Source organism: Urocitellus parryii, chromosome 1 (assembly GCF_045843805.1).
Source record: "Urocitellus parryii isolate mUroPar1 chromosome 1, mUroPar1.hap1, whole genome shotgun sequence".
In the NCBI taxonomy this organism is placed as follows: domain Eukaryota; kingdom Metazoa; phylum Chordata; class Mammalia; order Rodentia; family Sciuridae; genus Urocitellus; species Urocitellus parryii.
In genome coordinates this window covers 218,201,897-218,228,702 of record NC_135531.1, presented here as the reverse complement: position 1 = coordinate 218,228,702, position 26,806 = coordinate 218,201,897, and the positions used below count along the sequence as shown (strand labels likewise).

General features: G+C 35.8%; 1 protein-coding gene across 2 annotated transcripts in view; it reads left to right on the top strand.

The window, feature by feature from the left end:
- The window catches only part of Grb14 (growth factor receptor bound protein 14), a 112,036-nt gene that overhangs the window by 43,258 nt on the left and 41,972 nt on the right, over positions 1-26,806 (top strand). Inside the window, exons 1-2 of one of the 2 annotated variants that reach the window (XM_077802689.1) lie at positions 7,999-8,190; positions 26,238-26,394. In XM_077802689.1, the coding sequence (XP_077658815.1) occupies positions 8,128-8,190; positions 26,238-26,394 (220 nt within the window). In that variant the 5' untranslated portion in view covers positions 7,999-8,127. Of the gene's footprint in view, positions 1-7,998; positions 8,191-26,237; positions 26,395-26,806 lie in introns of those variants that run through there. The other variant, XM_077802687.1, reaches the window with a different exon arrangement.

The window sequence follows — 26,806 nt, the reverse complement described above, 5'->3', positions numbered from 1 at the left end:
TTCCCTTCCTTAAGGCCGATTTCTTAAAGAGAAGGTTTATTTTATGATTTTACCTTACAGTTAAATATATATCCATTAAATATATTTTATTATGTCAACCTACTTATGTTTTTAGTATTTTTTAATCTACTTTTTTAAATCCCTTTGTGATTCATGCTTTGAGAGGGTTGGATAATAATCTATGAATAACGTATTACCATTTGAAACTCTTTATACCTGCTATAGAGTTTGCGTTACAAATGTGTATCATATAATACCTAGATATTCATATCATTATTTGATATGAATATCTGATATGATATGAATATGAGTGAATCACACTCAGCATTGTAGTGTTTTCTTCTTTGCTTGTTTGGTTCTTTTTATCCCACGTTCAATATTGCCTGATGTAGGATCTGCCAGCCTCCCTCATTTCCTCCCTTCCTCTTTTCTTTCTTTCTTTTTTCCCTTCTTTCTTCTTCTCTTCTTTATCTCATGTCTTTCTTTGTCTATCCTTCTGTTCTCAAGATTCAACAGTCAGGTGATTGTAGAATGGAGTGGAATCTGCCTGTGATGCAACTGAAAGCGTGTTTCCTTTCAGTGGGTGAGTCTGATTCTAACAGTCTGAACAACATAAATTTGGTGTTAGCACTTTATTTTATATCACGTTCTCCAATTTATAGATTTTTTTCAACAACATTTTACAAGGTGTTCTGCTTTCTTAGTTCTGTGTTTGCTTTCTTTTTATTAGAATAGTCTTTGTTTCCATTTTAAACGTAGTAATTGTTGTAAGTGTAACTGTAGAAAAATATTTAAGCTCCTATTGCTTTAAAGATCATGCAGTTTTCCTCACTGATGATCCATAATAAAACTAATATTTTTCTCTTCATTTATCCTTTTCTGCCAGCTGACTTTACCATTATAAGACAAATAATTTAAAATTCTTTTGTGATTTATCAGATTTAAATATCTTTGGTCTTAGTTACTAAGGGAGTCAGATTAATGCTATATATACTACAGACCATGTTCTTGCTTCTTTAGCTTTCCTATTTTTTTTAGTAAATTTTATCATTTCCATATTGTTATGGCTTAAATTACCTACATTTTAAAATAGCAACATAATTACACACTTGATTGGAATTTAGTTCCATAAGTAGTTTCAGTGTTTATGCCAGTCTTTCCACTCTTTGCTAGTATTTATTCCAGCCATTTCTTGGATGACTATAGTTTATCTTTTAGTAAATTTCTCAAGAAGACACCATGAGAACAAGATTTTAATTGTTCATATATTTTTGAACATTGTCTGTTGCCTTTACAATTAGTGAGTTTGGTTGGGTTTAAAAATCTCATCTATATTTTCTTCTTCCACAATTTCATGAACATTCCTCCATTCAGAAGAATAACTAGAAGGCAGTGGTGTCCACTGAATCCTGTTTTTGAATGTTGCTTTAGACAAATGCAAAAGAGACTGATTTCTGTTCTGCCCTATAAGTTACTAGAACTTTTTTGCCTTGCTGTTCAAAGAGTTCTAGTAACTTTAATAGGACAGGTCCTACTCTTGACAGTTTATCTGGGGAACTGTGTGACCTTTCAGTTGGTCTTTTATTGCAAAAGTTTTCTTTTGTTTTATCCTATATATATATATTTTTTTTCTCCCAATGTTTTGTTTTTCTTTTGTGACTCCAGAGATGTGCACTTAGATCCTCTTTACTTGGTTTTAGATTTCTCAGTTTATGTCTAGAGGTTCTTAAATTTGAAACAGTTTTTCTTTTTGCTTCAGTTTCTTATTTCTTGCATCTATGCACCTCAGTTGGGATTTCTCTGTAGAATCCGGTGTATAGTGAATAATCTTTTGTGACTCTGCTTGCTGATGTTTTATTTTGTCTTTTGTCTTCTATTTTAGCCATGTGGAACTCCTATTTGAGCCTTTTGCATTATCTTTCTAGGACGTCCCGGGTTCCCTTGGCCTCTACATTCATATTATTGTCTTCCTATAAGGCACCCTATGATTTTTAGAGTGAGGTTTAAGGGGACAGGAGAGGGCTGGGGTCTTCCTGTCTTGACCTCTCTGCCCGCCTTCTCTCCTGCAGGTCTCTCTCACATCCTGCCTCTCATACAGGTTCTCTGGACCTGTCCTAGCCATCATGTCTCACATGTACAGCTTCTGGCTGATATTCACATATTTTTAAGCAATCTAATCCCAATAACTTTCTAGTTTCTAGAAGTTCTTTTAATTAATGGTCTAAACTCAGAGTATCTTTTTTATCCCAGCCCCCAAGGTCTTCTCTTTTAACAACAAAATTATTTCTTTTCCTCTTCCTCTTCCTTCCTTTTTTCTTCATGGTATTTTAAGTTTTGGGGGAGAACATGAGGAAAGACAGGCACTTTCTTTGCTTGTTCTTTTGATCTAATCTTTCTGAAATTTCTGATAACTTTTCTAAAGAATAGCCTTAAAATAAAGAAATTTTGAAGACTGAGTAGGCAAAATGTTTATATTTTTCTATCTTCTCTGTTTATTATTTGTATTTTTTTTTTGGAATCTCATACTATTCAGAAAACAAACTAATGACTTTTATACAAAAGTATATATTTGACCGCTTGATCCTGCTGCTTCCTCCTGCCTGACATTTCTGAAAGTTTGCCTTCCTGATCTGGTAATTTCTGTTTCTCGGACCCTTCTATGTGTTGCTAACCATTCTTGTTTCTAATCAGCATTCTAGAAAAATCATGAATATCTTCTGCACTGAAATAAAATTCATCCCTATTCAAGTATCTCTGCCCTCCAGGGTGAGGTCAAGATCTTCAGCATGAGAGAGAGTGACCCTGCACATCTTACCCTTTCCTCCATGTTTTCCCAGGTTCCTCTTTGTACATAGGTTTGCTTGTTTTCTTTGTTTCTAACCTGGAATCACTTTCAGTGCTGAATCCTTTGTCCATTTGGGACACTTGTCTGGTATCTCATGATAAAGTAAAGTTCTTTCCTTTTTAGGGTTCTAGCACTTTATTTATGGTCAGTTATAGAACTTAACACATTGTCATAATTATTTTTTAAGTATCCACCTGCCCTCTTTGTCTAGGCAGTATCTATCTTGCCTATTAGTTCCTTGAAAGGCAGGGGAACAACTTCCAGTATGGATCTGGTAGGCACATTTTAAAACACTTGAATGAACTGTAGGTTGGTGATATGTATCATTCCTGTGACTTAAATGTTATTCAGTAATTTCTCTGGAAGAAGAAATTTTCACTGTAAATTGTTTAAATGGTTGAGACATTCTAGACATTCCTGATCAAAGAGATACCATTAGGGGTGAAGGGGAGAATGGACTATCAATGGATGAGATAAAGCTCGTCAAGTACATGCCACATCCTTAGGGAAATAAAGTGTCTTAGTAGAGTGATAAGAGCTGATAGAACTAGGGATTCTGAGTTTATGTTTAATGATTTAGGCTATATGTTAATTGCCACCACAATCTATTTTAAGGCTTTCTCTGAAATTAGTGTTCTCAGGATAGTACTTGATTTAGCGTTCATTCTAGTGACCACTCAATGTACTATGTCAGGTAGCAAAAGAATATTCATTGTTCCTGGAAAGAAGACCATATGCTTTTGTTCAGAATAAATCATAAAAATAACAATTGTTAAGATGAGAAAGGAGACTTTTACACTGTGTAACTGGAGTGACTAGTTTCTTTCCACATTGATTGTACATGAGTATAATGCCTACTGTGTACAGAGGGCCCTCTGGTAGGTGTTCTGGGAGAGGCAAAGGAAACAAGACCCTGGGTTCCACCATGAAGGATTATGTTCTTCTAGGGCAAAAAAACAAGGGACTAAGAAGAGATTTATAAGTTATCAAAGCACAATGAATGAGTAAGTACAAGTCAAAACATGAGAAACAGAAAAGTTTAAGTCTGCAAAAGAGTACAAAAAAGTACAAAACAACGAATGATATAATTTAGATGGAAGACTGACTCTTGATGGCGTGAATTTTGATCTGGGTTTTGGAAGGAGAGGATGAATCTGATAGCTGCCTCAAATGGGTAATATAATAACACACTGCACAGGGATAGAAGAAAAGACAGAGAAAGTTGTGTTTTGTGTAAAGCAGAAGATTGGTCAGCTAAAAAAGTATCTATCTGTAAGACTTGGTAATCAAAAAAGCATTCTTTTGCCTTATATATATTTTTTTAATATAAAGCCACTAAATAGACCGTTTAATGGTTAGAGAAGTTAGACATACCACATTCAAAAGTTCAAATATGATGTATGATAATGAGTAAAACAATAACAGAAATAACCAGAGATGGTTTGAATATGTTACATGATACCTACTCTGCAGGCTTATTAAAATACTATAAAATAGCATATATGTAGCACCTAGCTCTTTGTGTTTAGAGGACCTGAGTTTGTTGTCTTTCCTTCCCTCTAGATACCTTTTAGTTCTCAGATTGCAATGGAAAGGAGAGACTCTTGAATGATGCATGAAAAATGAAACTGTCAAAAGAGGTGTGACTTGAGCCATGGAAGATTTGTGGGGGTTAGTGAAGTAATGGACATCATTACAAACAGATGGGATATAGGTGTGTTTGGAGGAACTTTAGTTCACTTTTGTTGAACTCAAGTGGATGAAGAGGCTTGAAAGATGGGCTTGGAACCAGAGATTGGCTGGCGGAATGTTCCTTTTCTGCTGAGATCCCTCCTGGAACCCTATTTTGGCTAGTCATTTACCTGTCACTGTGTGTCAGATCCTGTGGTAAATAGGAGTTAGAAGCTGAGTAACTTTGAATCTCTCATAGCAAATAGCAGAGTGCTTAATACAAAATAAGGCCCTCAATATATATTTGTTTATCACGTTCATGGAACAAATGCATAGGGCTGGATGAATATGGCCTTTCATGCCAGAGTTGTTTCTAAGTATGTGGACAATATGAGACTGAATATTGTGGAGGGGTAGATTGGAGTGTTTGGAGAGATGGGACTGTGATCCTGGCTTATTGGCTTATGGACTTCATGGATGTAGGCAACTTCTTTTGCAGTACATGCTGGGCTCTGACACCATTTCTTATCTGTCTGTTCTTTTGGTCTTAGTTTCATTATTTATTAAATAAATTGCCAGTGTCTTCCTCATAGCTGTGAGGGTAAAATGGAAAACAGCTCAGCACCTGGCACATCTTAGATACTCACATATATGTTAGTAATAATCACAATAATGGCAATTTTGTTTTTATTGATTAAAATATTGATATCCATTTGAGTGACAAAATGTATTCTCAGTCTACCCAAATATTGAGCAAAACTCAAAATAATGTATAGTGCTAGTATACAATACTTTGTAATTGACTCAGTTGTAGGAAAAAAACCCTCTTATTATGTCAAAATTTCATTTTTGGAGACAAAAGATCTATCTAAAAGACTCTTAATCTAACTCTGTACTAAGAGTTCAAGCATTTTTTTTCAGTACCTGCTTAGTCTATTATACTAACTTGATTTCCTTGCTCTTCATAGCAATTCTGAAAGTGTTGACCATAGTTTTTTATCCTAATTTTGGAGCTGAGGAAATTAAGGCTCAGGTGACAAGGCTAGTTTGTGACAAAGTTATTTATAATTAATAAATGCTAAAAAGGATAGGCTGAGGTTTAATTTTGAATTAGTGTCAAAAATAACTTGGAAGCAAGATAAAGAACAATCAGTCAGTATGAACACCTGAAAAGGATTACTGAAAAATGAGACTGCACCCGTTTTAACCCTGCTGCCATCCCCTTAGTCTTGCAGTGTGCACAAGCACAAATGTATGTGTCAATTTCATCTTTCAAAGAGTCGCCTTTTTGGTAACATAGTGTTATAAAATACCAAATGTTGTTCTTCAGGGTTTTCACCGAAAATTTAGAAACAGCAGTTTTCAGTTGCTGCAAAGAGAGGACCTCTCACTCTTCAGAATTTAGTTGTCTGTCAGATGTTTTTAAAGCCCTTAGAGAGCAGGTATATTGCACTGTAATGAAATGGGACCTGTGTGCTGTCTTGACATGAAGGATTCATTTTAGCATTTAGCAGGTCCTAAAGTATGGCATAAAACAGCATTTTTAACTTCTCAATCATCCAGACTTCAAACCTTGGAGTCAGCTTCAAGACCTTCACTCTGTATGCACATCAAGTTCTGCACATTCTTTCTCCCTAACCTATTTTTCAAAGAACATGTCATTTCTGTCTTGAAGACTGCCTGGATCTACCCTAATGTGTAGTTGTGTCTTCCTTGTGCACCTCTGGTGGTTGGCATTTGATTACTATCAATCTCAACCTGCAAGAGTGTGAATTTTTAATCTAAAAGTAATATTTCACCATGAAAAAACAGCCGTATCTCACTCAACAGTATGTTCTTACTATCTAACATAGTGTGGCATGGAGTGGGTTCATTGCTTGATGATTTAGAGAAATAAATGACTTTGATTATGGTGGAACCCAAATAAGATGTTTGAGACCAGAGAAACTTTTTGTAATATTCAGTCCTAAATTAAGAAATAAAAGAGAAAAAATCAAACATTATAATAAATATTCTGTTAATTATTATGTAATTACTGTGGGCTTCATTATTATTGGCTGACAGATTAATCTTTTACTTCCCAAGTGGTGATCTTCATCCTTGTATGAGTGGACTTTTATTTATTTTTTTATTTCTTGGGTAATTTTCCTTAAAAGGCCATGATAACCCTAATGGAATAAGGATTATATTAATATCCCCCAAAGAGACTTTATATGACTATTCATATTAACTGTACCCCACAGAACCACCATGCTGAGGAATAAACTGAAATGCTAAGTAGGGTACCAGGAGTTGTCCTCTCTTTCCTCTAAGAAATGTGAGCTCACTGTGCATATAAAACACACTGAAGCATAAAGCAGTAAAGTGAACCCTGCCTAGTGCAGTCTGGGTAATGAAATGGAAAGTTTGTGTCTGGGTTGCCCACAATCTTCCTTTTTCCCTTGTTACTACAACAATCACGCTATTCTCTAGAACTTGCAGGGAGTGCCTGTCCTGCTGAAGCCTGGGGCCCTTCATGGGGTCAGGCTTGAGAAGCACTGAGTAGGTTCAGTAAAGCTTGTCAAGGTGTCTGTCCAGAAGGAATGTTACAATAGTAAAAGATCAGCTTAATATTAACATGGCAATATTTTATTTAGACTTTATTGAAATTTTTCTTGTATTGATCAATATTTTTATTGTGAACTTCCTTTAACCCCCATACTAGGATAAAAATTTTAGTGTAAGAAGAAAAAAAATGGTTATTAAAGGTTTAAGATACCATTGAACAGTGGCTTTTTATTTTTTTTGATCACTGGCTATTTTTAAGTGCTTTTAATGGAATGAAACATGTTAAATTACACAGATGTGTGCGTTTTAAAAACACATACTTAAGATTTATTGTACTTTAATGATCCATTTAAATAAAATTATCAAATTAATAACTTTATTATTTAGTTTGTTACGATAATATTGAATTGATAATGTTTAATAGGTGTGACCTCTGGGATGCCATAATGTAAAAGTTTTAGCTACCCAAGACATGACATGTATCAATATATATTACAATTTTTCTATTATAACATCTAAATTAACACTTTGTACCAGTTCTAACTTCAGGATTATTTATTGTGCCTCATGTAATATGTTCCAGTTGATCCATTCATTAATTTTGTGAATAGCATAACTAAATTTATCTCATTTACATATTTATACACTTTAAAGAGACCAATGTAAACAATTTCTTATCTGCCATATGTTGAAATGCTTTAGTGAAAACATAACTGCCTAGTCAACAAAGATGGCATTGAATTGCACTGTTTTGGAAAAAAACGTTAAGTGAACTAGATGCCTGTTAATCTGGTTCTTTAAATATCATAAACAAAAGTATCAGAATGTGTTTCCAAGGACAAAGGCAGAGTTTTCCTGGCTTTGATTGGTTGCTGCCCTGCCCTGTCCCGCAGTCATCCTTAATTGGCTTTGGGTAGATTGGAATCACATAAGCAGGGTGACATTTATTACTTCCCTGGTTGTTTCTTTGCACTGAGCCTTGAGATTCTCAAGGATTAACCGTTAAAGATTTCTTTCATTTTGTCCATGATCTGTGAGAGGGGTTTGTTCTGGGAAGAGCAGGCATGAGTTTGAGTGCAAGAAGAGTCACTCTGCCTGCAATAACGCCAATTGTTCTGCAGAAAAGGGTACGTGACTTCTTCTCACTTTTTTTCTTTAAATTTTCCTGCTGTTTTTTTTTTTTTTCCTCTGTTACTGTGTGTTTATTAATATGTCAGACACTTAGGTATCCTTAAGACAGACTGTGATTCATTGGGGGTACTGGCATTTAAAGAACATACAATTGGAATTGAACTGGGCAAAAAAATGCTGTGACAAAGCATCGCTATTGTAAAAATACCTCTATATGAAAGCATAGGTCTCAATTTAAGGTCATTGTAACTTAGAGACTGTACTGAAGCTATTCTTTTCTCTGTCTTCTACTGTAACTTCAGGCCTTTTAATCTTTAATAGGAAATCTGCTGCTAACTATTATTTCTTATATTTGTTCACTAAGGAACAGTTTCTTTGTCACAGTATAATCCATAATGCATCCATCTTCATTGTTTAATGGATTATATACTTGTTTTCCTGTTTAAACATGTGGTACCAGTTTATTATCAAGTTTCTACCCATTTCTATTGAGTTTCTTTATGTTTGCTTAAGAAAAACTTTCCATTAAATTCGTTAATTATTAATGCAGTTGATTCCATCTATGAAAATATTTATTAGTTTTTGTAAAGATCACTGTCATGTATTACTTGCAGTATTACATTTTATAAGGCGAAATACGCACGGCGTAATGTAGCCACATTAAACTGCTCTTGTAAATACACCAAGCAAAATGGATTGCACTAAACTCTGGAAGAATTAAATCTGCTGCATTGAAAGAGAAAGCACTAGAAAGGGAAAGCACATTTTAGGCAATATGCTTTCTGAATGGTTTTGGTGACACTAGAAACTGTTATGTTTATTTCTGTACTTGACTTTCACCAGTTAACTGTTAACTATTAAGAGCATTCCATTAAGTCAAAGGTCATGTTTTAATTTATTTTGAGACACGAAGCGATCAAACATTTAGGTGCTTTGTTTTTCAAGTGTCTCTTTTTTATTGCTTTTAATTTTTAGGGTTTCAGTTTATTTTCTTATCAGTTGACTATTTACTTCCTAGGGATGTTTGACTTCACGTTGAAATAGCTATCTGGTAATTTTTCCAACATGTGTTCTCTGTCTTTCTTGATGTCTTTCTCTCATATTAAGTAAATTTAGTTGAAAATATTTTGCTTTGAGGTTGACTGGTTATGTTGAATTGGATTTAGCTGTGCATTAGTAATGACAATATAGGCCATCTGCCTGAGAATGTAAAAAGGTATGTTAGCATATATCAGATGTGTGTTTTTATGTCTGAGTTTTTTTTTAATCCAGTTTTGAAATTTAGATTAAGCAAGAAAGTGCTATCGTGTGGCTTGTTTTTGATGATATGTTGGTATGAGGGAAAGCATACCCTGTGAACTTGCTATTTACTAGCTGCGTGACCTTGGGCAAATCACTTAAACTCTGGGAGTCTTCACATTCTTACTTGTGCGAAAATCACTGAGGAGTTTTAGTAAAGGATCTTTTCTTTTTCAGTGATATTTGTGTCTATAATTCTATGAATCGGGTAATAATACATTTTGTATTTTCATGGTCATAGTCAATATTTAAATAATTTCTTGTGTGGGTTTTTTTTAATGCCATCATTTGGGGGGACTTTGAGCAATTAGTCTAGGAGAAATTGTTATGAGTAAACATTGGTTGAAAAAGAGCTTCTGGTCTTTTGTAAAGAGAAAAATGAGATTACTTTGGAAAGTTGTGATTATCATTGATGTTAGATCTGAGCTGTCAATGGACACATCATTATGATTTCTCTTTGTTTTCTTAATAATAAATTTCTTGTCAGGTTTCCATTAGAATAATTACATAAGTCAAAACTCCCTAGGCCCAACTCCAATTTGTTTCTCTTTGGTGAGTATACCATGAACCATTTATATAATTTAATGCATCTTTATTTGCTTAAAGTGCTTAGGCTGCTTCTTTCTCTTGACATTTTAACCCTCAAATGATCCATCTGACTATTCTTTTTTTTTCCCTGAATATCTTTATATCTTTTATTTTAGGAATTGTATATTTTTTCTGACTAAAACGCTGGTCCACAATGACTACAATTATTGTTTCTTTCATGATATGAAATTATTTCACAATTATAATTAACTTGTCATTTTCTGTATGTATGATTTAAAATGATCTCACAAATAAATGCAAGCATTCCTCAGAGTATTTGGGTGGCTATGTATTGTCTTCTGTGCTTTTCTCACAGATTTGGCAAAAAGATCGCTCATCCTGAATGAGTGGCTCTTGCAAGGTAATTTTCCAATCACAATCCTAATCATTTGAAAGGCCAAAAATATTTTTGAAAGTGCTCAAAAGCATTTGGGAGCAATTTTCTTATCAGCCCTTGTGTCTGATCAAAATGGCCATAAGATTCTCTTGGGAGTAGTGGGGAAGGTGAATTTTAAACATGGTACTTAACATGGTATGATTCTTCTTTGTGGCAGAGCAAGTTTGATCTTTAAGGAATAGAGTATTTTGGAAGACTCTGTCAAGTAAATTGGAAATGATTTTTTTACTTCATCCAATTCTGTTAGGATCTGATTTGTTGGATTCTAGTGAATGAAGAAGGTTTCATTATATCCCAGACCAAAACACTCTGAATGAATATTTTAATCCATAGCATTTTTCTGAGATGACTGCTAGGTTCTAGCTTTTTCTTTCTTCTTCTTCTTTTTTTTTTTTTTAATAGGAAGACTAAGTCTCTTGGGTGTTGAGTGACTTATGCAAGGTCACCAAGAAGGCCAATGACAAAGCTAGAAATAGAATCTGGGTCTTGTGACTTCCAATGTGTTTCTCTTAGATACATGTTACCTCCTGAAATTAATATGTTAATGAAATTGCCTTATAGGGTGTATAATTACCAACTTCAAGTCTGGAATTAGCTTAGGCAAATCCTTTCATCTTCCTCTGCACCTCCACCAACTCCCATATGTTCCAGAAAACATTTTATGTAGAAAGCTATTGTGTGCAAGTGTGTGTGTGTGTGTGTGTGTGTGTGTGTGTGTGTGTATGTGTGTTTGAGAGAAAAAGAGGGGTAGAGGAGCAAAATAGATCAGGAGAGACAATTTGTACCTGGAACTCCAGATTGGCAAATATCATCAAGAAAACATTTTAAGATCCTGAACTGTAAAGCTTAAATTAAACACATTATTACATTTATATTGTTTTGTAGAACAAAGGCCAGATGTCCATGTCTTGATTCCATGGATAGACATGTTCCATGCCTCTATTAGATTAGCATTATTTTGAACATTATTTGCAAGCATATTTGCATTCTTTATCCAAATTACATTTACACAAGATTGTCATAAGCACATAGAAATCTTCAGAAATCTAAGAGAAAAAAAGCCACATTTTTTATAATATATATTTTCTTAATATTTAAGTCCTTTTGAAAATCATATAGTATAATGCAGTGTCATTTATAAGATCTAATTCCCCATTCATAAAAGGATGATAGTTTAGAACTATCTTCTTCAAATGATCAGAGTCAATGCTATAATTTTCCAAAAATCATTTTGAAGAGGAAAGAATACAGATCATCGTGTCACTGTTTATCCCAGAAACTTTAAGTAGGAACAAAATCTGTGCAAATCCGCTTAGTGCATACTCTGGGAGCCTGGATGCCCCTCACGCTGCCCAGCTTTATGGGTTGCTTCCACTTCACCCAGTTTTCCACCTTGCATTTCAAGACACTTAGCATTTGTGTCTCTACTTCTACTCCCAGGGCTGTGCTCTGTGACTTACAACTACTCCAGGCTCCTGTTTGCTTTTCCTAATGCTGCTATTGAACTGCTATTATCTATGTCCCATCTCAGGCTCTCTCATCCTAAAGCTTTCTAAGACTCTTTTCATATTTGTCTTCCCAGTGTTTTAATTCAGAGTCAATGGACACGTCATTTGTCAATTTAGCAACTACCTCCCTGGGACACCAATTGTTAATATTACCTTTTATAATATTTGAATCGTATTTGCTGTCTCTGAGGTATATTTTATGTTTCTTGGCTGTTCACATTTGGCTTTTAGTCTTCCTGTATCTTGTTTAATTTTGTATTCCTTGCAATATTTTTGTTTTTCAAAACTTTTTTTTTAACAGTTAAATTTTGCTATTTTTATGGGAGCAGAGCTCTAAATAAAGTACTCTGTCAATTATAGGCAGAATTTAATTTCATTTAACCAGAAGAGTGAAAGGACAGTAGATTAAACAAGGAAGAGATTTATTTTTCTTTCACTTTATAAGAAGGATCAGGCCAAAGCTGATGTAGCACTTTTACAGTGTCCTTAGGCAACCAGGTTCCTCTTTGCTTTTATTGTTTCTTTCCTAGTCTGGGTCCTTTTACCTTTTATATATATAGAGAGATGCATATCTCCAGCCACCCTGTGCACAGTCTTTGCACAGACAGTGGGAAGGAACAAGGGGAGGCTGGCTAGTTTTATTCCATGTAAGTGATTCTCTGGAATAACCAGGAGCTTCTACTTACAGGTGGGATTGTGTCATCCAGGGAACTCTGACATGAAGGGAAGTTAGGAAATGCAGGTCTGAGTCCAGCAGATAGCTCTCTTCCGAAGAATCAAGATTTAATAGGATGGAAAAGGAAAGGGAGGCTGTTGTGGGCAACTAGCCATCTCTACTACAAGTGCCTTGGAAGTCTTGCTTCATTGATGTTAACATTATGATCCCAATATAGGATATGATTATGCTTTTGAACAAATGCACTCCATGACTTGTATGGGAACACTGGTGTGGTCAGGGGGAAAAGCAGATTTCCTGGGAGGAAGAGGTAATGGTAGTTCACTGGTTGAGTTTAGATGGTGTGCTTGCCTGGTAGATGGTGGTGAAAGGTAGTGAGTATCATTACTGCTGAGGAGGCACTAGAAGGTTAGCTTTTTGACAGTGGGGGCTGTATCACCTTTGATCATCACCAGACCCAAGTATCTAGCACTGAGAAGGAACAGAATTGGTATTTACTGGTTCATCATCCCTAATCGGAAAATCCCAAATCCAAATGCTCCAAAATTTGAAATGATTTGAGACACTGTGATACTGCAAGTGGAAAATTCCATTCCTGACTTTGTGTGATGGGTCATAGTCAAAACACAAGTGCATTAAAAATATTATAGAAAATCACCTTCAGACTATGTGGGCATGTGTGTGTGTGTGAATCACAAATGAATTTTGTGTTTAGACATGGGTCCCCTCCCCAAGATATTTCCTCATGTAAATACAGATACTCCAAAATAAAAAGAAATCCTAATTCTGAAACATTTCTGTACCTCAGATTTTGGATAAGGCATACTCAACTGGTTATAACCATTAGTTGAATAAAAACAGTTTCAGTAAAAATAAGTTTGGGCTTTTGTGATACTGACCTGCTGTTGGCATGTTCTTCTCGACATCTGTTTCCATGTTGCTTTTCCTTCATTTTTTCCCTGAATTTCATCCCTGAGATAAAAAGCCTCCCACTCTGGACTTTCCATCACCTTTATCCAGCTCTAGCTTGCTGCTGTGGGCAATTTGGTCCATTCACTGTGCTCCACACAGACCAATAAAAGTAACAACAGCTGCAGTCTGTTCAGGACTGATTGTACATTCTCTTTCATCCTCATAAGCACCATACAAGGTTCGTGGCCAAACCCGTTTTGGATGAGGAAAATTGGCTTGGAGAAGTTGAATGTCTTCCCTGAGCTCCCCTTAATAAGTGGCAGAGGCAGGACTGGGATCCAGGCCTCTGGCTCACCAGCACAGGAGGCACCTCTCAGAGGAGACACATATGCCCCCATTCCACAGCGTGCCTTTGATGCCTCTTCTTCTACCTGTGCCCTACTCATGGGGCACGCCTCACCTCTCCTGCAGTCTGCCTTTTCCTCTCCTATTTACTTTTCCTTACTGTGCCCTCAATCTTGCCTCAAAGACATCATGACTGAACGGACATATCAGTGTCTTAGAACAAAATGTGTCTCTAAGTGGTCTCTTGGAACTTATTCCTAACTGCCTTATTGTTTTCCAGAGTTTATCATGGTAATCCCTAACACTGGATGCTATCAGTTTGCCAGTGTTTTCCCCACTTTGCCCTATGAGGAATCTAAGACTCATAGCTGATAATAAACCTGTGGTCTAGAATCTGATCACAGAGTGGACTCCAGAGGCTCCCAGCCACTGTGGGCACCTGGACTGGACTCCATGAAAATAGGCACTGGGTCTCATATTATTTTGTAAACTATAATGCCCATGCTTGGCAGCCAAGGCAGATTAAAAATAGCTGGGCTGATGAACTGTCTCAGACTGTTGCTTGGGGCAGTCTGTGGGGCTGGCTGTCCTGGCCATGTCCCAGTACCCTAAGCCAAATCTTAAAAATAAGAATCTCTTTTTGGCAGAAGAAAGAAGCAAGAGTTTTGGTAATTTCAGAAACTAAACTCCCTGAAAGGATAAAGATTTCTGCCCCTGTACAGTAGTAAAAATGCTTACTCTTAACACAGTTCCAAAAGAGAATTAAAAAATTGTTTTGGCAAAAACTGCATTGTCAGAAAGTGATTATCACCTCCTCATTATTCATACGTGATATAGCCTCCTGCATATTTGCTCATACACATTCAAGTGTATTTGAGAAAATATTAGGACTATTATTTTGTATTTTCTAAAATAAAATCAGTTTATGTAGTTCTTTCATGATTTGAAGAAAAAGTTAGACATGACCACTCTAAATTCCAGGAGAACCTCAAGTTTGAGTCCTGGTAATGATTCCTGGTAAGGCCACACAAGCACAAATCACACGAACAGACATTAATGTGTGTGTATCTATAAACATAAACAACATTAATATGTGTGTATGTTACATATATCAAAATACATGGAAATCATTTATCTTAAAAAGCCAACTAGTTAAGAATTTAAAAAAATATATTTCAACTTTGTTATAAACTTGTAATTATATCAAACAGGAATTCCATAGCCTTAACAATTTTATGTTTAAAAATTTCAAAACAAGGTATGTTCATTCTTTATTTGCACCAACTGAGAATAAAATCTCCCTCTGCTGGTTGTTTCAGTATTTGCAATTTTTCTGGCAAGATGGTGAAAAAAAGTGAAAAAGAAAAGAAAAACAGCTTTTATTTTTAAACATTCCTAAAACTAAGTACTTAGGGACATATATGTATATTTAAATTCTAGTGCTTAGTTATCTAATACTTTTACCCAAGATGCTGTGTAGAAGCAGCAGCTTAAAGCAGTATAAAAATTGCTGAGCTGGGCTGGGGATATAGCTCAGTTGGTAGAGTGCTTGCCTCACATGCACAAGGCCCAGGGTTTGATCCTAAAGCCAGGTTCCGTGGCTGGCCTTGTAGGGGCTAGGCTAGCTGGAGGTTCCTGGACAAAGTGGACCCTCTCCAGCCTCAGCTTCTTTATATTATATAATGAGAGGATTTCAGTATATGTTCTACAAGAAGCTTTCTAACCCTTAAGGTTTTATGATTCTGAAAGTATTGAAACCCTTTCTTTTATAGGACTATATACATGTTTTTCAGTGATACAAAATAAATATTTAGAAAAAAATAAGATTAAAATGACAAAATGGGTATACTAGTGCTATCACAACGTGGTGGTGTTGCATACTATAATAAAATTTAGAAAGTAATACCCTCAAGTGTTCCAAACAGACTGAACTTAGCATGTTTGATTGATCGGATACCTTAAATTACAAAAACATCATTATTTTACAGTCTTCTGATTAAAGTATAACACACAGTTGATAGTGTGTTATATCCAAATTTCAGAGAGGTTAAATGTGAAAAAAATATGTTTTTAAAAAATCAATGAAAAAAAGATAGTTTCTGAAAGTGCTACCATTGATGCCAGACTGCTCAATAATTGCAATAGTCTGATGTGTCTTGAACGATTTTAAATAGTACTTTTCTCTCTTTATGTTTTCCTCTTCTCTGGTCTAAACACTTTTCCCTCCACCCCCCCAACTTGTTCTTCTTTCTCACTGTGTGAACCTGTTTTTAACTTTTTCCCTTAGACATATCTTATGGTTATTCTGGGCATAAACTATTGCTTAAAAGCTGAAATGAGATACTGTAATAACATTGCATCAAATATAAGCATGACCAGTGGTTTTCTGTTTTAAATATGAATAAGCATTAGCACTTGTGAGGTTTTTTTTTTTTTTTTTTGGTTTTTGGGGTTTTTTGATTTGTGATTTATTTCAAAGATGAATTAGTCAGTATTGGCCTCTCAGCAGGAATTGCCTAAGTTGTAAAAACACTGACAGTTCAGAGAACACTCGTTGATGAAGTCACTGGGAACATTAGTGCGAAATTTGTGATTTGACACCTTCTTTATTTCTCTATTATCCATATTGAATTTATATCCTTAAAAATAATATATGTGTGGGTTAGAACAGGATGATTTTTAACTTAGCTTTTAATATTTGCTTTTTTAATAATGAAATTGGATCACTATCTTTTGCCTTTAAAAATACTTTTAGTTGTAGATGGATACAATACCTTTATTTGATTTATTTATTCTTTATGTGGTACTGAGGATGGAACCCAGCACCTCACATTTGTTAGGCAAGTGCTCTACACTAAGCTACAGCCTAGGCTCCCCCACCCACTTTTTTGGGTGGTTATTGTTGCATAACAGAGCAAACTGAAAGGGCTTCCAGTTACTCTGTAAAATTGAACCCCCATTTGAGTTAGGGTTTCTCTATCCCTTGTAGGAGACAACCTTGAGGGAGGAGCCCTCAGCAGGGATCTGGCCTGAGATAAGGAGATCAGAAAAGGTAGACCAGGAAGAAGAAGCTGAGTGGCATGGCGGGGCTTTAAGGAACTATTCTGAGCCTCTCCTTGCTTGAAGGCTGTTTTTCTTCTCTTGGTTGGATGCCTAGATATGTCATGATTCTGCAGTGTCACTGACCCAAGCTGTCAGGTGTGGCAATACTAATCCCTTTGCTTGCCAAGTTTAGGGGATTTCCAGTAGTGAAGCTGCGCTGGATTCTTCAGCCTGATGGCTGGATGGGAAACTTAGAGTACACCATAAAACTCCGTCATTGCATTTGGAATTCATATCCAGAACTCTTAGACACTCTCCTTGGATCCCCAGTAATATGGGCTTCTAGTTCTGAATCAGTTCATCTCTTTATTGAGGCATGCCTTTTATTTTTCCTATTGAAACGTAGTAACATGCAAATAAATACGAGGCCAGTGTTTTTACCGAGGTGCTGTGAGAATTATCCATCTGGTGACTTTAATAACAGATTCAGGGAAAAGCAGAATGAGCTCCAGTTATTGGGAGCTAGATGGACCTGCTTAACTAAACCCTGAGCTGCTTGCCTCTGCTTTCAGTTGTGAGGAGAGAAGGAAGCAGTTCAATCTGGTTAACCCACTGTAGTGTAGACTTTCTATTGCTTGTAGCTGAGCCCTTTCCTAAATGATTAAGTCAACATAAGGTTGTTTATCCTTATTCTCTTTACACTTTGTAATCATATTCATGTAAAACTGTTATTTTAAAACTTAATTCTCCATTGCCAACTGTTTTTAAAATGTACCCTGTAGTTTGCTGGTCTTAAAATGATCCCTTTCTGTGGCGGCCCCTTCACCAGTTTGTGCTGATGGAAGCCAGTGTGCCCAGCCCTGGGTGAAGGCCCTTTCCATGGGGCTGCTGGCCCTGTGCCTCACCTCCTTACCTGTTCTTGGTAACACAAACCTTCCCCTGTCTGCAAGGTAGGCTGTTAACTCTTCTTGTCAAAATTGGTTTTCCTTCTTCCTTGATATTTTTGCTCATGATATTTGTCACCCTCAGATGTTTTCCTACCTTCTTCTCTAATTATCACAGGATCCAAGTCTTAAAAGGGGACATAAGTCACCTAATTCAGCTTTATTCACAAATTTTATGAACATGCCTTTGTTTTCTTGTTGGTCAACATGTATCTTTTCTTCCCTAACAGTTTCCAAATTTCTTGAGGTTTCAAAGCTGCTATTTTAGGAACGTTAGTATTGTCTCACCCAGGGTTATACATGATGATTTCATTCCACACTGGAGCAATATTTTGATTTCCAGTGTGTGTTCCATGTTGTGCTAACCGCTGGGGATATCATAGGAAGCAACATTACCAGAGCCCTGGTGTATTGCAGCAGTCTGAAGAGCAAGGGTTATGGATGGTGATTACATAGTTGTACATGTGTGGACATGGAGGGGCCTAGATCCACTCTTGGAGGGTCATTAAAAGCTCTCCCACAGATACAATGGTTTGTTTGAGATCTCAGGGAGGAGAATAAATAGAAGGCAAGGACACAGTGTTTTAGGCAGAAGTAGTTGCATGCTAAAGGGCCCTATGTTGGAAAGGAGCATAGGTCTTTCAGGAAACAGAAAAAAAAAAAGTGTGGTTGGAGTGAGAGAATAAGGAAGAGATTGTAGGGAATAAAGTTGAAGGGTAGGTTAAGGCTATGGACCTGCTGTGTCAATCAATTCCTATAATCATGATACTGGTCACAGTATTTATTTTGAATCAGCTACTTACACAGGTATTGTTAATGCTCATGTAAAATATGTTGCTGAATATCTTCCTTGAAAGGGAGAATTTAAGACTTTTATTGCTACCTGATTTCTCTAAACTATGTACTATTTTGCTCTTAGTAAATATTTGACAGCTTGAAAAATAATACAGAATGGCAATAAGAAAGCAACAGCTTTTCTTGAGCTATTAGGGTCTTTTGGAACAGTCTTTGTTTCTAAAATATAACATTTAAAAAACACTCTTAGAGATTTGGAATAAGTAATAATGAATATGTTACTTCCCATTCCCTTCTAGGGAACACACTGAATTGCTTAATTCAAAATATCTAAGAATGTCTCCTCTTATCTTACAACACTGCATTCCTTATTTAGAAAAATATAAAAACCCAGGGCTACTCTGACCTCGTTATAAAAATATTGCACATGCTTTAGGTACATTGCCTATCTATTAAAAACAATAACAAAACAATCTTAAAACATTAGAATCCTACTTTAGTTGGATGATAAACTTTTAAAGAATAATAGAAATAAGCTGCGCTTTGGACCCTTGTGCATGGAAAGTTTCTTTGGGACTTGTTTTTTATTTTAAAATTCCTATTACTTATTTGTTAATAGTACATATCATTAATAGATATAAGAAATAATTAACAAAATTATGTTTTTGCATAACAATATATACTTTTCAATATGATACCATCATATTTAATTGGTTTAAATTTTTTAAAACTAAATATTAATTAGTTATATTAAGTTAACTTAAAATTAAATTTTAATTTTCCTAAAATGGAAACTTTGATACAGAAGATAACCAGTGCTAATTATGACCCAAATATCTTTTTTCTTCACTTTGCTCTTTTTTTCTTTTCCTTCATTTCATCATATGGATTCTTGCTCATTTTTTTTTCATGATTACTCTGTGCCTGTTTATTTATTTTTTCTTTCTTTCCTGCTGAACAACAATGGGTCCCTCTTCTCTGTACTATCCTCTGAAGAAACAAGGATAAGTGGGGCAAACCTATGGAGTATTAATTACTTTCCAGTCCTGGCAGGTCTGAAGCCCCCTTGCTGCTCTGTGGAGCTGTTGAATGACCAGCTGAGAACTCTGAGTTCACTGCAAATATTCCAGAATGGACCCAGATTGACAGGAGCTGCCTATCCCATTTCATCGCATTCCTTGGGGTCATCAGGGAGGAGAAGAAAGGCTGATTGCTTAGTCTTTAATCAGCTTTTCCTTACAGCTTTTCAAACAATTTGTTCTTGGAGTCAAAATTTCAGAAGATTGTTACCGAGAGATACTGAGAATGCTCTGGGAACACGTCTATGCTTATTGAATTGACTTTCAATCTCTCTATCTTTTGCTTATTTTTAAATATTTTTTTAAAGAAATGGCCTATGGCTTACACTGTAAATGTTTTATCTTTTTAACCTAGAGACTTTAGGGACTTCAAACTTTTCCCTGAACATTATATTTTTTTTGTTTTCTCACTGTATAGTAATATTGTTGTCTTCTACTTTAAAAATAGGTTCATTTTTGATTCTTTTCCTCCACTTACTTTTTATGGAGGGCAGTCCAGTGGAGGAGTTGGTATGTAAAGTGCATAAAGACACCTCGATAGGACATGTGCCCAAACACAGGTGGGCTTCACCCACATTCCAGCACATCCCTTCAAGGGTTCCTGTGGCTATTGAATTTTCACTGCTACCTGCCACATGCTCCTAGAGCAAGATTTTTTTTTTAATATTTATTTTTAAGTTTTAGGTGGACAAAATATTTTTATTTTACATTTATGTGGTGCTGAGGATCGAACCCAGTGCCTCATGCATGCATGCTAGGTGAGCACTCTACCAGTGAACCACAACTCCAGCCCCTAGAGCAAGTTTTGAAGTTGTAAACTACTCTGCAGGTCAAGATTGTCATGATTGCCAGCAAAACAGTGGCACCGAAGAGTTCCCAACTTAGGTGGTGTGTACACCCCTGGCTTCCTTGGGAGCCCTGTCTACATGCTGGTGGGATGTAATAAACAGATGTTATCTGAGCTGTACTTCCCTTATTAGTCACTCTTCTCCATCGATGAAACAAGGTTCATTCTAGTTATTTTGGGCCCGGGAAAATTTTCTTCCTGTTGGCATGCAATTTCAAACAATCTTATAAAGTGTTATGAGTAATACTCTTATACTTTTTATTTTTTTCCCCATTTTATAAAGCAAACTGGAATTTTGGACCACTGAACTGGAAATATATAATATCCCTTTATTAAATAGCATGATTATATAAACTTAAAATCTTTTTCTCTGTCAGTATGTGGAGGAAACAGTATACTGATATTTCGTTCTAAGGATTCTTAAGAAAAGGTCTTTGGTTTTTACAGAATCATGAAAGTTAGCATTAATACATATTAGTCAGAGAGCGTTTCTGATGAGTTGACTTTTTTCCTGAAACAGGAAGACTGAGCATACTTTCTGCAATAGGAACACTCAACTCGAGACATAAGGCTTAGATTGATATTTCCTTTTTAACATATTTAAGGGAGAAATGGATATAAATAAAACAGTTTTTAACAGTGGTATTCCACTGGTAGTGAAAAAAGTCTTCATAATGAGATCCACTGAATGAATCTCAGAGATGACAGGATTTATTCCTGTGCAATATTAACCTAGGTATAATTACACCATTCATAGACAAATGTGTATTTTGGATAAATATCAGCATTAAATAGGATTTTTAAAAATAAGGGTTTGAAATGGAGTTCAAACAAAAGTCTTTAAGTTTTTCTCTCAGTAGATTTTATTTATTTTAGAAATGAATATGTGTGCTTATGCCAGAAGTTTAAGTTGGCCTACATCCTCTAAATTTGTGTCTTTCAATTCTCAGCAATTTATTTATTTTTTCACATTTGCAGTAACATAGTCTGAACAAAACAATGGCATTTCCCAATTGGTTAGTTAAATTTCTCACTTTCCCCAATTTTACCTCCTGCTCTGTTCTTACCCTCTTTTCTATTCTGGCTGAGGCTTCAGAATGCCCTAGTTTTACATGTTCTTAGCCTCTCTAAAGTAGAAGACAGAGCATGTAAAATAAGAGGCATGCTTCTGTGATCACAGGTGATGAGCTTTTCCTGCAAGAAAATACATGGGAATAGTGAGGAGGTGAAGGGAACCTTTGCAGTAGCCACTGGTCATTCTCTCCATTCCTGGCCTGGTATGTGCAGCAAGGAGCTGCAGCAGTGACTTACCATTGCTCCACCTGAAGGAGCAGTCCAGAGTGGCAGCCTGTTGTCCTCTTGGAAGTGGGCAATTTTACATTGCTTTTGCCAGAAGCACCCACCATGCTTGGTCCAGTCAGTTTGACTACAACAGCGTGAATGTATAGTGGGAGCATCCTTTAGAATGCCACCAGTTTTCTAGCACAGATGTAATATTTGCAAACATAGTCTACCCAGGTGCAAAATTGGCCATGCTGAGACTACAGAAAGATCCCGGCATCTTAGTGACCTGCATGTGTTAGGTAAAAAGCTAAATGCATATTCGGAGACAATCATGACTGGCTTCAAAAACATATTTTCATGATCTTGTTCATATGACTTTATAGCCATCTCAAAGATTAAAACCCAGATTTGCAACCTGGAGTCAATTCTTACCTAAAATTTTTTTATGATGAAAAATTGCCTGTCTGTTCCTACTGAACAGAAGTTTAATTTTCTAAGCATAGAAATTTCAAGTAAAAATCACATACTTCATGACAGAAAATATTTCTAAGGTAAATGTTATAAATAGGTTTTGAGTACTTGTTATGGGCAAAATGCTGACAGGTTTGCAGTGAGTCCAAAGTTCACTCACTCTGAAGACTTTTATTAGGCCAGCATTGCCCAGGCTAGTTCCCCATGATACAGTCATACATGGTGAATAAATGGAGATTTTTCCTTAAAGGAGCTTGTTAGCGTGGCTGAGGAGAAAGACATGCAGACAGATAATTACAAAACAAAATCACATGAAAGGGCATATTACAAAGCCTTGGGTAGTTAGGGTAGACTTTCTGGAGACAGTTCTATTGGAACTGTGGTCAAATTTATGTAGGAATTGGCCAAAGGAAACATGTTATTGGTGATGGGAGCATTGAAATATATTCCGGGTGGAGGATATCACATGTGCAATCAAGAAAGAATGAGTTGCAAGTGTTTATCACAGAGTGACCTATTCCATAAGACACTAATCCCATAGAGGAGGGCTCCACCCTCATGACCTCATCACTCCCAAAGGTCCCATCTGCAAACACTTTCTCTTTGGGATTAGAGTTTCAACATAAGAATTTGGGGTGAAACAAGCATTTAAGTTTTTGCAGTATGGTTTATATACCAAGAATGACTAACAGTCACAGCTTTGGACTACTATTTTCCCAGGTTTAAGCCCAGTAGAAAAGAGGGTCCCTTCTATGGTTATGGAACAGCAATTTGCATTGGCTCTGGCTCTGAGTAGGTCATTTGCCTCTGTTAAATAATAACTGCTGTCAGGGGCATCTGGATACTGAATGGTCAAACTAGGAAATACCTTCCACCTTGGAGCAGAGGTTGGACTGGAGGCAGTTATGCACTTATAAATTGGCTTTAAAGATTAGAAAGAAAAAAAAAGGCTTTTTAAAAGCCTTAGTGTTTGTGGCATTTATTAGTTTCTTTAGTATAAATACTTCCATCGTGGCTAATTTGAAGATGCCTGACTTGCATGATTCCTGAATGTTTAACAGTCAGCTCCAGCATACCATCTCTGGGCTGAAGGAAGAGCTGCCAGAATCACAAGGACTGCAGGTGAGGGAGGGCATGGTACTTTAAAAGGAAATCAAAATGGTACCATAAAGAGAAGTGGTGCCAGGTACCCAAAGCCAACAAGTAAGTTTGTACTATTCCATTGTAGAATTTGTACATATTCTTATGTAGTTTCTTTGGATAACAGTTTTAAGGACCATATAATATTCCATTCTGTGAAAGTTTACCTTTCTTTTACTGTTGAATGTTTAAATTGGTAGAATTCTAAATAAAACTTCATTGGACATGTCAATGCCCAAAGCCATTTTGTACACTTAGCGCAGGTTTGTTGAGATAGTTTGCTTATGTGCAATTACTGTGTTCAAGGAATGGACCTTTTAATGCTTTTAATATATATTCTCTCATAGATGTACAAAATAGTTTTACCACTTTATATCACTCCCATCATTGTAGGAAAGTAATTATTTCATTATATTGTCATTAAGTATAATTAAAAATAATTTATAGGAAAAAATTGAATATCATTTTGTTTAGCATTTGTTCAAATTTCTAAAAATGCAGACATTTCAATGTTCTTACAATAGACATTCTTCTTATATTGAATTTTCCTCTCATTTCCCAGTTGTGTGTTTATATGTATCTTACCATACTATTGTCATAGGAATTTATCTTCTTTTACTTAATTAACACATAGAATAGTTAATATTGGAAATTCTAGTCCAGAGTACAGCTTGATAAATGTTGATGGGGTATTTTATATAAAACTCTGATTCTGTATAATTGAGGGTAACACTGGCTGATCTAGTAGATAAATCCTAATATACAGTGAGTCAGCACAATAGAAATTTATCTCTTGCTCATGTTAGTGTTTCATAATGACTTTTCCCAGTTAAACATCTTCCTCAAAGTCATTTAAGGACAAAACCTCATTCTCTCCCATGATTTTCCTTTTCTCTTGGGCTCTCCACACAGCTGTTTCCATTCAGTGGTGGAGGGGTGAAAGGGAATAGGGATGAAATTTGGGAGAATTTTATGGCATCCTGGAAGTGCAGCAGTCCTTATGCACACATTCCATTGACTCAAACTCAATCCCCTGGCAACATTAATTGCAAGGAAGTAAAGAAAAAGGATGTGGTGAGCATCTATCCAGTATTTGCCCAAACTTTTATATCTGTAATGGAAAAATGTTTTCAAACAGTCTGATTTTGTTCCATACTACATAAGTGTACCTGGGAATAAATCACTATCATTACTGGGATTGTGTATAAGATTTAAATATGGAATGGGAAACTTAGAAGTATTGATAAGAGATATATAGATTTTTAAATAGAGCAAAGTGGTGGGGAAAATTTTTTGAATAATCATTGAATGGCTTTTAGTTTAGACAATGCAAAAAAAGTGGAGTTTGTTGGACAAAGTGACCTTGACAAATAACTTTTGATTAGGTAGCATTCAGTGTATAAGAAAATTAGTATAATCAGCTCAACTAGTAAACTGGCTTATTATAATGTTATTTTAATTAAATATTTTAGTGAAAAAACTGTTTATGGATTGGGGAAAATCTTTGCAAATCACATATATGATGAAGGTTAGTATATAAAAGAACAATCCTTACAACCTGATAGCAGAAAAACAATGGGCAAAGGTCCTGAATATACATTTTCCCAAAGGAAACAGAAAAATGTCCAACAAGTATATGGAAAGGTGCAGATTATCACTAACCATCAGGGAATGCAGACCCACTATGAAATATCACCAAAAAGCCCTTAGGATGGCTGTTCTGAAGATAAGGGAAGTATTGGTGAGGATATAAAGAAAGGGAAATGCTTATACTGTTGGTAGGAATTTAGATCAGTTCAGGCATTTTGGAAAATGGTTTGGAAGTTTCTAGAGAAATTAAATACAGGATGACCATATGACCCAGATATCCCTCTTCTGGGTACACCCAAAGGAAATAAAATCACTACCTCTTGAAGACATTTGCACTGCCACATTTATTGCAATGTTATCAATAATAATAGCCAAGATATGGAAACAATCTAAATGTTCCATCAAAGGATGAATAGATTTAAAAATAACTGTGGATGTATGTATATACTCAGTTGTATATGCACATAAAAATACAAAATGGAATATTTATTAAGCTTTAAAAAGGGAAATCCTGTCATTCATTACAACATGTCTGAACCTGGTGGAAATTATGCTAAGTGAAATAGCCGGACATAGAAAGAAAAATATTGCATGATTTCAGTTGTACATGGTATCTTCTTTTATTAAGAAATCAAAATACAGAAACAGGGACAGAGTGAGGAGAAGGGGAATGGGAGACATAGATCAAAGATACAAACTAACAGATATATAGGACAGACATTTCCAAAGATCTAATGTATATCACGAGGACTAAGTTTGTCATTGTATTTGGAATTTTTACCAGATGAGTAGATTTAAATTGTTCTTGCCATACACAAGAAATGGGTAACCATGTGAGAGGATGGATATGTTAATTCACGTCACTATAATAAGTATTTAATTAGCTTTATTTATCTTAAAACATCATGTTGTATACCTTTAACGTATGCAGTAAAATTTATTTTAAAAAATCAAACAAGAATTCTCATTTTTCCATGTGTACAGGTTGCAGGATCACATTGGTTATATGGCCACGCCCATTTGAATCAAATGTATGATATGTCAAGATCATTGTAATTGTCATGGGCAACTAATAAAAAAAAATCAAACAAGAATATTTTAGCTCTCTTTTTTTCTCCTTACACAGGTGATTAAAGTGTACAGTGAAGATGAAACCAGCAGGGCTTTAGAGGTACCCAGTGACATAACTGCCCGAGATGTTTGCCAGCTGTTGATCCTGAAGAATCATTACATCGATGACCACAGTTGGACCCTTTTTGAACACCTGCCTCATATAGGTCTAGGTAAGTTTACAGAATCATAATCTTGCATCATTTTTTGTGCCCTGTAGGTCATAGGGCAAAAATTTTCTTCAGATATATAAAAGTAAACAAAAGGGAATATGATCAGATCTTTTCTTTACTTTTTATTTTTCATTGTTGGTGATTGGTCATGAAAGTATCACCAAATGGAAACAAGAATAGAAATATTATAAATTTAGCTTTGTTTCTTGTTTAAATAATGATATACCAGAATTTTAGAACTAAACCATAGAGTTTAAATCTTCTTCTTCTTCTCCTTCTCCTTCTCCTCCTCCTCCTCCTCCTCCTCCTCCTCCTCCTCCTTCTCCTCCTTCTCCTCCTCCCCCTCCTCCCCCTCCTCCCCCTCCTCCTCCCTCTCCTCCCCCTCCTCCTCCCCCTCCCCCTCCTCCTCTCC